This window comes from Aethalodelphis obliquidens, unplaced genomic scaffold, assembly GCF_003676395.1.
Source record: "Aethalodelphis obliquidens isolate GAN/ISIS:26980383/991018 unplaced genomic scaffold, ASM367639v1 scaffold3, whole genome shotgun sequence".
NCBI lineage: Eukaryota > Metazoa > Chordata > Mammalia > Artiodactyla > Delphinidae > Aethalodelphis > Aethalodelphis obliquidens.
The window spans coordinates 66,232,319-66,248,396 of NW_020837947.1; the positions used below are offsets into that span (position 1 = coordinate 66,232,319).

General features: G+C 44.8%; 1 protein-coding gene across 6 annotated transcripts in view; it reads left to right on the forward strand.

Annotated features, from left to right (window-relative positions):
- Nucleotides 1–16,078, forward strand: part of MDN1 (midasin AAA ATPase 1) — a 157,922-nt gene that overhangs the window by 134,283 nt on the left and 7,561 nt on the right. For 4 of the 6 annotated variants that reach the window (XM_027090484.1, XM_027090449.1, XM_027090466.1 and 1 more), the window contains 13 exons: nt 153–302; nt 1,259–1,406; nt 4,058–4,374; nt 4,603–4,770; nt 6,553–6,654; nt 7,679–7,874; nt 9,372–9,539; nt 11,145–11,308; nt 12,030–12,119; nt 13,422–13,537; nt 14,171–14,345; nt 15,754–15,827; nt 15,919–16,033. In XM_027090484.1, the coding sequence (XP_026946285.1) occupies nt 153–302; nt 1,259–1,406; nt 4,058–4,374; nt 4,603–4,770; nt 6,553–6,654; nt 7,679–7,874; nt 9,372–9,539; nt 11,145–11,308; nt 12,030–12,119; nt 13,422–13,537; nt 14,171–14,345; nt 15,754–15,827; nt 15,919–16,033 (1,983 nt within the window). Of the gene's footprint in view, nt 1–152; nt 303–1,258; nt 1,407–4,057; nt 4,375–4,602; nt 4,771–6,552; nt 6,655–7,678; nt 7,875–9,371; nt 9,540–11,144; nt 11,309–12,029; nt 12,120–13,421; nt 13,538–14,170; nt 14,346–15,753; nt 15,828–15,918; nt 16,034–16,078 lie in introns of those variants that run through there. The other 2 variants (XM_027090476.1, XR_003429489.1) reach the window with 2 other exon arrangements.

The following is a 16,078-nucleotide window of genomic DNA, read 5'->3' on the forward strand; positions in this document are numbered from 1 at the left end:
CAGGATTACATATGCCCTTGTCGGCTGGATGTTTCCATGGGGTTGGCCCAATGTGTGTCTAAGAGCTGCGTTAGGTAGGGTCACCCTATGTGAAAGCAGTTTTTCATATTGAGAGTGAGGATTTTTGTGTTTTTTCTTCCTCTAATATTTAGGAAGATCCTGAACTTGTTGCTAAAGATGACAACTTGGATGCTGGGAAGTCAAACAGAGATAAAACCCAGCAAGATAAGAAGGAAGGAAAGGAAGAAGCAGAAGCTGATGATGAGCAAGGCCAAGATAAAATTAATGAACAAATAGATGAGGTAATGAGGATTCAAAACCAACCTGCTCTCCTGACTCAAGGCCAGGGCCACTGCAACGCACAGCTCCTGGGGTGTCTCAAGACATTTTTTTCCCTGCTTATCATTTGTTTTCCCATTGCCTCGTAAGGGAGTGTGTAACAGAGCCTCTTAACCGGACATAAAATATCTAACTATTGGTTACCGATGAGGTGGTCTTCATGCTGTTTGGACTCATGCTGTAGTTTGGAAGCTAAAACCTGTGGTCCTTTTCTATATTTCTTCCCATAAACTTCCATGTCCTCTTTGAGATTAAGTAACGCAGCACCTCTTATCGGTGGAGAATGTGCACTGAAAGTGAAACTTGAAATTCCAACATGAAAATTCAAAACATATTGGTAAAATTCTAATGTGTGCTGGTAATTTTAGGGAAGAGACACTGTATTCTCTCAGCATAACTACAGTTGACCCTTGAGCAATGTAGGCGCTGGGGGCACTGACCATCTGCAGGGTTGGAAATCTGTGTGTAACTTTACAGCTGGCCCTCTACATCCGCGGGTCCCACCAGCCGCGGATCTGTGTGGCACTGGAGCACGTATTTATTGAAAAAAACGTGCATAAGTGGTCCACGTAAGTAGACTCACACAGTTCAGACCTGTGTTGCTCAAGAGTCAACTGTGCTTTGAGCTGATTATATGTGAATGCTACACTTTTTTTTTTTTTGCGGTATGCGGGCCTCTCACCGCTGTGGCCTCTCCCGCTGCGGAGCACAGGCTCTGGATGCGCAGGCTCAGCGGCCATGGCTCACGGGCCCAGCCGCTCCGCGGCATGTGGGATCTTCCCGGACCAGGGCACGAACCCGTGTCCCCTGCATCGGCAGGCGGACTCTCCACCACTGCGCCACCAGGGAAGCCCCTGAATGCTACACTTTTTAAAAGTTCATTTTTATTTTTTTTTCCTGTTCTGTCCGTTGTCCAAAGAGGGAATATGATGAGAATGAGGTGGACCCTTACCATGGCAATCAGGAAAAGCTGCCCGAACCTGAGGCCTTGGACCTTCCAGATGACTTGGACCTAGACAGTGAAGACAAGGATGGTGATGGGGACACAGACCGCGAAGACGGAGAAGGTGTGTCTTTCGAAACCTAAAGAGCCCGTTGGAAGTCACTGAAACTGAGCAGTAACAGATTTCTCTTCAGGCCAGTGTCATGGCCAGGTCATTATTGTGTCTGGTCAGCACAATTCCAGTTTGATAAAATTCCTCGCTTTTTCTTTGTTGTGTTTCTCCTCTAGGTAGACCTAAAGCTTGTAAACCAGCAGGTCTCTGTCACTCCTGTCATCTCCTATCCTGTGTTTCAGTGCTGCTGTCCCAGGCGGTGCTGTCACACACAGCTCCATTGCCCCACAGTGTCACCATTGCCCCATCTCATGGGTTGATGTAAACACTGTGCAGTCCAGGTAGAGCCAGGCCTCTCATGGAGCCCAGTCACAGCTTTCCTGGAAAAGTTGTTGATTGTTGTGCGTATGTTGTGTGCTTAGTCTGAAATATGAAATCATCATGGGGAGTGAAATGGAATAATCCCAAAAGAAATCACTTGGCATGGCAGTACTCTAGTGCCTCTGTCACCCAGTGTTCAACCCGAGTGTGACTCCTTGGGGGTGCTGTCTAGTATCAGAAGCTTGTGTACGCGGTGCCACTGAAATAGAGAGCCCCCGTCGTGGTGGGTAACCAGATGAAAGGTGGCGCCAGCCAGGCTCTGCTTCTTAGTGAATCAGCTATATATGTAGAAAGCTATTACAAACACTATACTGGAAAAGAGCAAGTTACAAAAGAATTAATGAGAGGTACCATTTAGGTGGAAATGTAATACAAGAACCAGTACTATATATTATTTATGGATACATCAAATGTACAAACACATAGAAAGGAATAATATACAGTAACTTCAGGTTATGAGCTCTGAGGAAGTAGGAAGGGCGAAGGCATCCAGAATCCAGACAGCTGTGTCCAGAACCATTTATTTCTTAAAAATAAGTGACAAGTTTGATACACTTGTGGTAACACGTTAACATCTGTTAAATCTAGGAGGTGAGTATATGGCTCATAAATTTAAATGCATTTCTCACGTTTAAGGTATTTGGTAATTCGTGCTTAGAACAGTCTTTGCTCTGTGAATCTCTAGTTTACTTTTTTTTTAAATAAATTTATTTTATTTTTATTGTTTGGCTACGTTGGGTCTTTGTTGCTGTGCATGGGTTTTCTCTGGTTGCAGTGAGTGGGGGCTGCTCTTCGTTGCAGTGCACAGGCTTCTCATTGCAGTGGCTTCTCTTGTTGTGGAGCATGGGCTCTAGGCACGTGGGCTTCAGGAGTTGTGGCTCGCGGGCTCTAGAGCGCAGGCTCAGTAGTTGTGGCGCACGGGCTTAGTTGCTCTGCGGCATGTGGGATCTTCCCGGACCAGGGCTCGAACCCGTGTCCCCTGCATTAGCAGGCGGATTCTTAACCACTGCGCCACCGGGAAGCCCTCTAGTTTTCTTTTTAAATGTAGTATAAGCTGCTGCTTCTAAGGCAGTTCCATTAACTTATAATTTTGGAATCTTACTTCAACCTTAAATTCAACAACCAAGCATAAAATTAAAATCCACTGAGAATCTAATAAGCCATTAGCCCTAGAAAAATATCCAGGCTCGTTTTAAGCTACTGTGTACATAAACTAAGAAGCAATTACTATTAAAAAATGTTTTTTTAAGTTTTATACAGTTCTTTCCATTTATAGTTACTACGAAATATTGGCTCTATTCCCCATGGTGTATAATACATCCTTGAGCCTTACACCTGACAGTTTGTACCTCCCACTCTCCTACCCTCAACACACAAGCACATACCCCCACACACGCACACACAGACACACACAGACACACACACACACACACACACTGGTAACCACTAGTTCACACACACACACACACACACACACACACACACACACACACACACACACACACACACACACACACACACACACACACACACACACACACACACACACACACACACACACACTGGTAACCACTAGTTCTCTCTGTGAATCTGAAGAAGCAATTTTAAAGAATTATTTGCTAACAAAATAACTGATTTCTGAAGTGCCCAAAGTATAGAAAAGCTCTTTTAAATAAACAAAATGTTTACATTAGATTGTTCCCATTTGAATATATGTTGTATTTTCTGTGTATGTTAAAGAATGATGTCTACCAATTGTTCCCAGTGATAATTGAAAATTAGACTGGCATTTCCTATCTGTTCTAAAATATTCCTATTGTTATGGTGGCTTTTAGGATTTTTTAGTGGGTTACTTATTCTTTAATGAAATGCACCATCTAAACAGTTGTGTGCAATATGTAAGTACGGTTAAGAGCAGACGTAGGCAAAATTTTTCTGTGAAGGGTCGGTCAGATAATAAACATACAGTCTTTGCAGGTCATAAGCTGCAACAGAGTCGCAAATACTCAGTTCTGCTCTTATAGTGTGAAAGCAGCTGTAGGTAATACAGAATGGATGGGGGAAACACATAGGTAAACGGTTGGTGCAGCTGTGTTCCTGTAAAACTTGTGGAGAAATTTGCAGAAATATGTGGATGGCCAGATTTGGCCCAAGGACCATAGTTTGCCAACTCCTGGTTCGAGAATAATAATAAGACACTTGTGTAACTACATCCCATCTTAAGAAATCACATTGTTTGATTTTTAAATTCTGTGTTCCTTTTTTTGGTTTCATCTGTCCAGAAGAGAATCCTTTGGAAATTAAAGAGAAACCAATGGATACTGTAGAAGCAGGTCATGAAGCTGAAGACATAAACGAAGAGACTGAGGCTGACCAGAATGAAGGTCAGGGTCAGCACGAGCCTGAGGGAGGCTCCAGTGAAGATGACCAGGAGGAGGGGGAGGAAGAGATGGACACAGGAGCTGACGACCAAGACAAGGATGTTGCCCAGCATCCTGAAGAGAATGCAGAGGAGCAGCAGCAGTCTTTGGAGGACAAGGACGCCAGTGAGGAAGGTGCAGAGAAGGACGTCCCTGCTGACCAGGGTCTCCAGCCTCAGGTATCGTGACGGGTCTGGCTTGTCTTCGATTAAAAATAATGATGATGAGAAAAAATTACCTTCTTCCCACTGGAATCTCTCTTAGGCTACTTTGCCAAGCAGCTCTTTGTTTCTGTTTAAGACCTGCTTCGGCTGGTCCCCTCCCTGCAGACTCCCCTTGGTGAGGGGGGCCCCCTACCTCATCTTCTTCCTCCAGAGCAGTTAATGCTGTGTTTGATTTCCCTGCAGATGCAAGAAGAAGAAGAAGGGGAGAACTCTGACACGGAGCAGCAGGTGCCAGAGGCTACGGAGAGGAAAGAGCACGACTCCTGCGGGCAGACGGGCTTGGAGAGCGTGCAGAGCGAGTGTGCCGTGGAGCTGGCAGGGGCCGCGCCCGAGAAGGAGCAGGGGAAGGAGGTGAAGGGCCCTCTTTGCCTCGCCAGCTGCCCCTTGGGAGGGCCTCTTCTCCCTGTCCAAAACCAAGTTCTATTTAGCAGTAATTGGGTCGTGTGTGATGTTTTTTTGTGGTTGACATCTAAAATATCATCTCCCATTCATTAAGAAAGTGGTCGTACGCCTATTTTTATATGCCTCCTGGAACAAATCCCAGAATACTTTTACACACTTTATTTAAGTGATGTGCTTAATGAGAAAAAGTTATTAGAGTGTAGCTCTCTGTGGGAGAATCAAGTTCAAATTATATTTTAGAAAGCTCCTAAGGAAAGAAGGGCTGAATTTGAGACTGCATGCAGTGGTATGGCTCTAGTATCTAGTAGTGCTTCCCTTTTCCTCACTGTTCACCAGGCTTCTAAACATTTTAATTTCAAATGGAAAGTACCTCTTCATTCCTTGACGTAGGGTGATGTGTCTTTTGTGGCCCAGTTGGGGCACTGGCAGCCTGGAAAGAGCCCTGGAAGTTGGAGGGCCTGCTACTCAGAGGTTTCTCTGGACAACTCCCTTGGCCTCTCTGCACCCCTGCTTTCTCAGCAATAATTACAATGGTTTATATTTCTCATCCCCCTTCCAAACCATTTACTGAGCACCCATTAGGTGCTGAGCATTTCATTACTTTAGCAAGTCTTCATCGTGGCCCTATAAGATAGATATTATTGTTCTTTGTATGTTCTCCATTTTATTTTTTATTTATTTTTTTTTTAAATTTTTTTCGGTACGCGGGCCTCTTACTGTTGTGGCCTCCCCCGTTGCGGAGCACAGGCTTCGGACGCGCAGGCTCAGCGGCCATGGCTCACGGGACTAGCCGCTCTGCGGCATGTGGGATCTTCCCAGACTGGGGCATGAACCCACGTCCCCTGCGTCAGCAGGCGGACTCTCAACCACTGTGCCACCAGGGAAGCCCTATTTTTTTATTTTTTAAGAACACTTTTCTTTTTCTTTTATTTAGTTTTGGCTGCGTTGGGTCTTCGTTGCTGTGCACGGGCTTTCTCTAGTTGCAGCGAGTGGGGTCTACTCTTCATTGTGCACGTGCTTCTCATTGCAGTGGCTTCTCTTGTGGAGTTGTGGCACATGGGCTCAGTAGTGGCTCTTGGGCTCTAGAGCGCAGGCTCACTAGTTGTGGCGCACAGGCTTAGTTGCTCTGCGGCATGTGGGATCTTCCTGGACCAGGGATGGAACCCGTGTCCCCTGCATTGGCAGGCGGATTCTTAACCACTGCGCCACCAGAGAAGTCCCTATGTTCTCCATTTTATATCTGAGTTAAATAAGCTCCAGTAAAGTTAAATGACAGTCTCCAGAGTACCCAGCTGGTTGGTGATGAAGCCTGGTTTCAAATTGAGGTCTGTCCCACCTTCAGAGTAAGCCATTACCTCCTGTAGACAAGGAACTAACGAAGGCCCGCAAGAGGGTAACAGACTCAGGTCTAGATGCTCTCATTTCTGCCCACAGGCCAAGCCTTAGTCATGGGTGAGTTCCAGAGCAGGCAGGCAGGTATGGTCACAGTTGTCCCTTGGGGTCCAAGAAGGATTGATTCCAAGACCCCCCTGGATACCCAAATCCGAGGCTGCTCAAGTCCCTTATGTAAACTGGCACAGTGCAGTGGGCCCTCCGTGTCCCCGGATATAGAGTGCCAACTGCATGTGACTGTGAGATGAGAATGGTGAGGGGAGTTGTACACAGTGCAGTCGATAACCAGATGCTTGCACAGCTTCCTCCACCTCATTCTTTGTGGCTTGGATTTCACAGGAACACGGCAGTGGAGCTGCGGATGCAAACCAGGCAGAAGGCCATGAATCCAACTTCATTGCCCGGTTGGCCTCTCAGAAAAACACCAGGAAAAACACACAGGTCTCTATCACTCTTCACCTAAACTTAGGTGAAGGCTGCATGTAAAATGATGTTCTAAATGTAATGGTTTAAAAAAAAAAAACACCAAATTCCCAGACTTTGCTGTCTCACCATGATGTCAGCCTTGGTGAGCAGACCAGGACTGTGGGGCTTTCCCAGCTGGGGCTTCTTCCCTGTGTGGGGACAGACACACACACACAGACACGCACACAAGACACAGAGACACAAACACATGCACACACACAGACACGCACACACAGACACAGATGCACACATGCACGCATGCACGCACACACACACCCTTATCATGTTAAGTTCTTATTATGGAGCCTAAAAACCAGGTGTTGTGTGTTGTTGCCAAGGACTAACCAGTCTTAACTCTGTTCACTGTCCATTCTCTTTTGTGTTTTATTTTTAAATTTTTTAAAATTTAATTTGATTTATTTATTTTGGCTGCACTGCATGGCTTGCGGGATCTTACTTCCCCAACCAGGGATTGAACCCAGGCCCCAGCAGTGAAAGTGACAAGTCCTAACCACTGGACTGGCAGGGAATTCCCTCTTTTGTGTTTTAAAAATAAGGCTTTTTAAAATGGGGTATTATTCATGCATGTGATACAAAATTAGTGTATAGAAACCAATCCCCTAAAAAGCTTCCATTTTATTCCTGTCTTCAAGCCACCCAAGGGACTATCCTCAGAGCATATTGGTGCTGCCAGTCTTGTCTTCTCTCTAAGAGACTTTCTGCATATGTAGTATATGTACGGATGTTTGTGTGTGTGCACCTCCCTGTGTGAGAGTGTTTCTTTGCCTCTTTGCCTTTGTTCCAGGTATAAAAGTGTATCATAGAGATTGCTCTGTATATGTATTTAGAGATCTTCCTATTAACAGCTTCACTGAAATCCACTCTTGTCTGGTACACCTGATTAACTTAATCAGCCCCCTGAGGATAAATATTATGATTATTTTTACTCTTTTTGCCATTACAGACAAGGTTCTGATGAATTTCCTCATATTTCCCGCAGAGTTTTAAGAGGAAACCTGGGCAGGCCGACAACGAACGCTCCATGGGTGACCACAATGAGCGTGTGCACAAGAGGCTGAGGACTGTGGACACGGACAGCCACACCGAGCAGGGCCCGGCCCAGACCCAGGCAGAGGACGCGGAAGCATTTGAGCACATTAAACAGGGTAGCGAGCCCTATGACGTACAGACCTATGGTATGATTCAGGGAAGGCTTCTCCTTTGCTTACTGAGCTCTGTGAGTGCTTATGCTGTGTGCCCACCAGGTGTTCTTAAAAGTCATCTTAGGAGGGAGGGGAAATGGCTTTTTAAACTAGTTTCCTTCTAATAAGAACTGTGCAGAAATACAGTTTGTTTTTGATATAAAGATATCTGTAGCCAAGTGCAGGGTTTCAGTGTTCAGGGTTCTGGGTCTAGTGTAAGCCTTTTAAATACCTTTGGTAATGGCTGGCCGCATCCAGACCCAGCACTGATCTCAGGGATTCTGAGTAGTGGACATTCCTTCATAATCACCCGGCAATGATAGGAGCTGTGAACCTGAAATCTGTGTTTCAAGAAAGGAGAGAGGACTTCCCTGGTTGGCACAGTACTTCCCTGGTTGGCACAGTGGTTGAGAATCTGCCTGCCAATGCAGGGGCACGGGTTCAAGGCCTGGTCCGAGAAGATCCCACATGCCACGGAGCAACTAAGCCCGTGTGCCACAACTACTGAGCCTGCACTCTAGAGCCCACGAGCCACAACTACTGAAGCCTGCGTGCCTAGAGCCTGTGCTCTGCAACAAGAGAAGCCACCGCAATGAGAAGCACATGCACCGTTACAAAGACTAGTCCCCGCTCACCACAGCTAGAGAAAGCCCGCACGCAGCGATGAAGACCCAACGCAGCCATAAATGAACAAACAAACAAGGAGAAAAAAGATCTCAGCATAGAAAGGGAGTAGTCAGTCGTCACTCAGTCTCCGCTTCAAGTTCTCTTGGTAACTTTTCACTGTTTCGTTCCTAATATGTAAGCTGGTGTTGATAATGTGTACTGTGAGGATGGTACAAAAAGACTGCTCTGCTGTGGATTACTCTTTTCTCCCCCTGTCCCCACTTTTAAGAAAAGTGAAGCAATACAGTGATGGCTGCCACGCATGGAGCGTTTACCTTGTGCCCAGCACCATTCTGAGCCTTTGCAGCATGATCATGGAGTTCCTCTGACAGTCTTTACCAGCTAGGATGTCTCCATTTTATAGATCAGCACACTGAGGCCAAAGATATTTAAGAACTTGTCCAAGATCACGATGCTGGGATTCCCATGCTGATCTTTCTGTGCCCTGTGTTATACTTTATCACTACAGGTTTTCCACCCATAACTTGGCAATGAGGATGATTCCATTAGCTGCTCTGAGTCACGTGCCTGGCATGTTTATTCTGGTTCAGTCTCTGGTCATAGCAATAAAAACCCAGCTAAACATCCAATCTATGGTCACATGTATAGTTACACTGTATCCTTGAAGCTTCTGGCTGGGGGGCGAGGGGGGGAGTGTTAAGCACTTACATCAGTAGGTCACAAACAAGCCAAGTACTGTGTCCAAGCCACATAACCAGTCAGGGGCAGAATCTTGGGAAGTACGAATGACCAAAAGCACACCCACTCGTGATGGCTTTGTCTGCAGAGAGCTGACCTTTTCATGTGTGTGCACTTCATTGGCAGATGTGGCTAGCACGGAGCAGCAGCAGTCTGCAAAGGACCCCAGCAAGGCTTGGGAAGAGGAGGAGACAGAGGACGCCTCCGCGGGCACGGAGCAGGAGGAGCTCTGCGCAATAGACACAGAGCAGCTGGAGTCCCAGGAAGCCAGGTCGGGGCGCACAGCTGGGCCGGGTGAGTCCTGCAGTGAGCACACCCTCCTGCCTAAGCTCTCCGACTCACAGAAGCCATTTCTCTGGTGCTACAGTCGCGCTTGGTCACTTCTTTCCCCATCCTAACCCATGGCTTAGAGATTCATTTGCCCATAATTTCCCTGTACATGTTTCATTTGGGAGTAGGAAGGTGGAAGGTGTTACAGGACACTGTCCTTCACAGACACCCTTGAAACTTGAGCTTCAGACAAAATCCCAGCAGTCTTTATTATTTTTTTATTTTATTTATTTTTAAAATCTATTATTTATTTTTGGCTGTGTTGGGTCTTCGTTGCTGTGCACGGGCTTCCTCTAGTTGCAGCGAGCAGGGGCTACTCTTCCGTTGTGGTGTGCGGGCTTCTCACTGCAGTGGCTTCTCTTGTTGCGGAGCATGGGCTCTAGAGCGCAGGCTCAGTAGTTGTGGCGCATGGGCTTAGTTGCTCCGCGGCATGTGGGGTCTTCCCAGACCAGGGCTTGAACCCGTGTCCCCTGCATTGGCAGGCCGATTCTTAACCACTGCCCCACCAGCAAAGCCCAACCCAGCAGTCTTTTTTAACTATGTAGAAGAAAACAGAATAGTACACATGCTCCAGTATGACCAGAAGATATATTCTTTTTTTTTCTTTCTTATTTGGTTGCACTGGGTCTTAGTTGCGGCTCACTGCCTCCTTAGTTGTGGCACACATCTGGGATCGAGTTCCTTGACCAGGGATCGAACCTGGGCCCCCTGCATTAGGAACGCAGAGTCTTATCCACTGTGCCACCAAGGAAGTCCCCCAGAAGATATATTCTTGATTATTAGAGAAACAGTATTTTTAATTATATGAAAATATACTATATTTAAACATTTTATTTAAAGAAATGTTTAAAGAAATAGAATAGGGGAAATGCATGTGAGAAGGTAACAAAACTTCTTACATACAGTTCCATTTCATAGCTGACCAAGTGCTATTACAAGGCTGTTTTGTTTTTTAAATTCAACACATGAAAAAATAGCTTTATCAGCAGTGGTATAAGTGCAAATTCAAAAGAACTTGCTAAATTCAAAAACTTTTCCTTCTGCTTCCGTCTTCTCAGGGGCGTTAGAACTGCTGACTGCCTGGCTGTTACAGGACAGTGGAAAAGGCATAGGTCTGTGTTTAGACCTTTCTAGATTCAAATCCAGACTTTCTCTTACTTACTTTATAGGTTGAGGCAAATTTGTCTTCTTTGTCTCAGCTTCCTCATCTATAAAATGGAGCTATGATGTTATTTTAGTTTTTGGTTCTGTCAAAGTTCTGCATGCACATAGTTTATTTATTTATTTGCATGAACATAGTTTAATGGATCACACGGTTCTGTGAGGCTTGTCAGGGTAAAACAGTCTCCCCCCACTTCTGCCTCCCAGAACAGCCGCCTTCCATATCAGGGTGGGAAGAGGGGGAAGTTAAGGGAGTGAGAATTGGCAGACTGTGTCAGAGAGAAAGGACACGTGGAGCCGAGGTGTTAATGTGCTGGGGAGTGAATGAGTGAAGTCTGAGTAATTGTTAGGATTGACACGTGACTGTGAAGGTTGAGTCTTCATGTTGACATTATGGTGTGAGAACAGGCTTTGAAGAGATGGAGATGGAGACCCAAACTGTTAACACAGAGGAAGACCAAGACCCCAGGACAGACACATCCCACAGGGAGACAGAGAATGAGAAACCAGAGAGAAGCCGAGATTCGACCATTCATACAGCCCATCAGTTCCTTGTGGACACGATTTTCCAGGTACTAAAACTTTCACAAATTACTACTTCAATAAGTAGACAAAACATAATTATAAGCTGCTTTTAAACAACTTAAGACATGTTTGTCTTAAGAACTTTATGTAGCATCTGGTTGTTTTGGGGTATCATATCCTTATCAGTCTTTTAAGGAGTACTGTTGGTACGACGTGTTCTCTGAGCAGATAACACTTCTAACAGTTAATCCCAGGGTCACCGTGGGTGGTCGGTGTCCTGACCTGGCCACGATGGTGGGTCTTGTCCTTGGACCTCTGGCTCTCACATCTACTCCTCTCATATCCACCAGCCTTGTGTGAGGAGCCTGCAGGACAGTTAAGTTTATGTTGGTTAAGTAGTAAGAATCGTAAGAATCGTTGACTTAATGCCTGCATTTAGGAAGAGCCTAAATTAACTGAGTTGTTGTCCCTAATTCTTTGACTTAATTATAGTCTAGATTAATTAAAGAATATTTTCATTATTGATATCTTCCTGGGTATTTTGTTTTACTGGGATGGATTTATTAAATGTTAATATTTCCTTTATTCATTTTGCCTCTACATAATGAGAAGGAGAAGAATGGTTGTCTGGTGTCTTAATTGTGCCATTAAATTTGCTCAAGTTTTGCATCTCAGGGGGAGTTCGTACTGCAGGGAATAAGGCAACCAGGTATAGTGAGTTGGTGATTCCAACCTGGGTCTCCTCTATCCGTGGCTTTTCCCTTTTAGCCCTTCTTAAAAGATGTCAATGAACTAAGACAGGAGCTGGAGAGACAGCTGGAAACATGGCAGCCACACGAATCTGGAAACCCAGAAGAAGTAAGTCACTGGTGTTTTTATAAAATATCCTGACTTTTGTTTTTTAAGGTACAGGAAACTTAATAGATTCTTAACTCCAATTACCTTGGTCAAAGCGACCGAGTATATGGAGAATATAATTATAATTCTGAAACCTACATCTATCCATTGTTTTCTGCCTGGTTTGCCACTAGATCTGTAGCTTAATTAAAACAGAGAGAAACTGGTGTGTTTAATTCTTTAACTTCCACTGCTCAATCTGTAATGGATGTAATAGACGTGACAGTGGTTGAAACATGGGGCAAAAGTCTATACTGTGTCACTCTCTGAATAGGCCACCTGGAACATTGCCAGCTGATATAATATGGCAGTGTAGATAAACCAGATGTTTCCTTTTCAATGACCTTGCATCCTAAATTTACTAATATTTACTAAATACACATTTTAGTTTTGTATCTCTTATCATTATTCTCACCACATGTATTGACTGCTCTGCCATAATTGGCAAAAAAAAAAACTAACCATGGAGCTTTGTATTCAGGAAATAAGCACACTGCTGAGTGTTACTTGAGAGGTTTGCACTCGTCACTTTTGTTTTTGAAACATGAGCCTGAGAGACCATGATTAAGTGGCTGGATCTCCTGGCACCAAAATTACCCATCATGGCCCCCTCTCCACGTGAAGGGTACACATTATATACTCCTCATAGGTGATGTGAATAAGGCATTGATTTGGTCATGAATTCCAGTATTTTATTACCTTATTTTCTCATTGGAACTACGAGTTGTGGCTTTGGTGGAAGAGGAGACATTTTATTTATTTATTTATTATTTTTAATTATTTTCTTTTTAAATTTTATTTATTTTTGGCTGCATTGGGTCTTCGTTGCTGGGTATGGGCTTTCTCTAGTTGCAGCAAGCAGGGGCTACTCTTTGTTGCAGTGCACTGGCTTCTCATTGTGGTGGCTTCTCTTGTTGCAGAGCACAGGCTGTAGGTGTGCAGGCTTCAGTAGTTGTGGCTCTCGGGCTCTAGAGTGCAGGCTCAGTAGCTGTGGTGCACGGGCTTAGTTGCTCCGTGGCATGTGGGATCTTCCCGGACCAGGGCTCGAACCCGTGTCCCCAGCACTGGCAGGCGGACTCTTAACCACTGTGCCACCAGGGAAGCCCAGGAGGAGACATTTTAAACCAGGTGAATCAGATAGCAGTTTGACAAGAGAAGCAGGTTGTTTTCTACTGCTTTGTTTCAGGCCTTCATCTTGATGTAATGACTTTGGTTGGCTCCAGCCTACTAAGGGTAACTTACATGTTGTTGCTGTTGTCACAGGAGAAGGCAGCAGTGGAGATGTGGCAGAGTTACCTGGTCTTAACTGCACCTCTTTCACAACAGCTGTGTGAACAGCTTCGTCTCATATTAGAGCCTACCCAGGCTGCCAAGCTGAAGTAAGTCTTCTCCATTGGATGCACTCATGGTACCCTGGAAAGATGGCAGTGCCACCTTTTCTGCTGAGCTTATTAGCACGTAACAGCTATGGTGTTGGCGTCTAGGTTGCCACTTGTGCTGCACAGGCTCTAGTATGGCGTTCCTTACCTTGTTGCCATTTTATCATCTCTACCACAGAAGTTTCTGTGAAGTTCAGTATGAATGCACTTTCTGTGACTAGTTAGTTAATACCTGATGGGAGAATTGGCTGAGCCTTTGGGTGTGTGTGCTGCTCACCCTCTACATGTTGGATCACTCAATTGCTGCATGCGTCACTCACCTAGATCTTTCCAAAGATGTGTCCAGAAGCATGGTTTCAGAACACAAAAGAGAATCCAAGACTTAATATTCAATGCAAACATTTTTTTTCTTTTTAAAAAGTATTTTAAATTTTCTAAAAGGACCTAATTATTCTTGCCACATACATATCCAGTGTGTCTGCTGCTGATCAAGAAGATCCCAGCCCTTAATAATCTCAATGGACAGTAACACTTCATTGTGCCAGGTTACTGGTTATTTGGTATCACTGGTTATAAGTTATTGTTACTGTGATTTTATCCTTAATCTTGCTCCTGTTTGGTTAAATTTAACAGAGGAGATTATCGAACTGGGAAGCGACTGAACATGCGGAAGGTCATTCCATACATTGCCAGTCAGTTTCGGAAAGACAAGATTTGGCTTCGAAGGACCAAGCCCAGTAAACGGCAGTATCAGATTTGCCTGGCTGTCGATGACTCCTCTAGCATGGTAGACAACCATACCAAACAGGTGAGGAGGAGAAGCGTAGTGGCAGTTTGATGGGCCACCTGAATGTTTTAAATATGTTCTGGCTAAAAAACACTTTGAAATACCAGTTAGTTTGTTCTGAGAATATGAGACCATATTTGAGGAGATATAAGATTTAAAAAGTTCAAAGGGGCAATTTCAGGATGTCTCAAAAAATTTTGGTGTCTTACTGCTGTAGGACGTTTAGATTGTTGTGTTTCTTAGCATGGCCATGCTATTGTCTAGTTGCAGAGTAAGTAAATTTGTCAGTGTTTACTTTCCACTGAATGAATGTACTATATTCTTTTAAGACCATGCACAACGTAATATCTGAATATCCCTGATTTTTTTTTTTTTTTTTGTGGCGGTACGCGGGCCTCTCACTGTTGTGGCCTCTCCTGTTGCGGAGCACAGGCTCAGCGGCCGTGGCTCACGGGCCCAGCTGCTCCGCGACATGTGGGATCTTCCCGGACCGGGGCAGGAACCCGTGTTCCCTGCATCGGCAGGTGGACTCTCAACCACTGCGCCACCAGGGAAGCCCTGAATATCCCTGATTTTTTAAGATGTCTTCAGTACACGTTTCTTTACGTCTGTGTAGAGTTAGTGTTCTATCAGTAGTAACAAGGCTTAGGAGCCTGGGTGGAGTTATGACCCCCCCCACTCCCCCCGCTGTCAGGGATGTGGAGAGTGGGGGGGTCTTCGCAGTGATGCTGTTGCCCAGCACAAGTCAGCGAGCAGCCTGAAGGCTGTGCACAAGCTCTGCTGGAAAAAGTGTAACCTCTGCACCTGTGTTCAGGTCTCAACTCCCCACTTAGCACCGCATGACTTTGGGCAGTTCATTTTGTGAGTTTTACCTTCTGAAAAAATGATTATAACAATACTTACTCAAGCTCAGAGCTGTTATGAGACTAAGTGAAGTCATGTATGCAGAGCACTCAGTTTAGTGCCTGGCACTTGATGCATGTTCAACAGATGTTAGTTGCTACAAGTGTCGTCATCTTTTTAACTGAATTTAAATTCTGAAACTATACTGTCATTTATGCATAGTTTAGAATAAATTGGTTTTAAAAATCTTTTACCCGTGAGAAATTACTTTATAGTGAAAAAAGGGGGAAGAAACCTTAAAAATTTATGGACCAAATTTCTCAAGATCGCTTTTACTGAATGATGTCTAGAGCAGACCTTTCCTACTAGTATAAAGGATATTGGGTTTCGGCGCTTGTGCTGTTAGCCAGGGCCTAAGCCACCAAAGCCTCTGAGTTGGTTGTGAATAGCCATATTGATGTTGTTCCCCTGTGTGCCATAACAAAAAAGGAGTGTTTTCTGTGGGAATCTTGGTATAAAAAAGGTTGAAAGGCATTGGTGTAGAGGATATTCCGATTTCTTCAACCCTTCACTTTCTGTTTCACAGCTTGCCTTTGAATCTCTGGCTGTGATTGGAAATGCTCTAACCTTTCTGGAAGTGGGTCAGATTGCGGTGTGCAGGTAAGAGTGCCTTTTAATCCCATTGGGAAAACCAGCCTTTTTCTGCATGACAAAAAATAACTCCCATTGTATTTGGGTTTTCTCCCCCAAGTTTTGGAGAGTCCGTAAAGCTGTTACACCCATTCCACGAACAGTTCAGTGATTACTCAGGGTCCCAGATTCTGCGGCTCTGCAAATTCCAACAAAAGAAAACCAAGATTGCTCAGGTATGCTGATGACTTCAGATGTCTTCTGCAGTTATTTTATGGTAT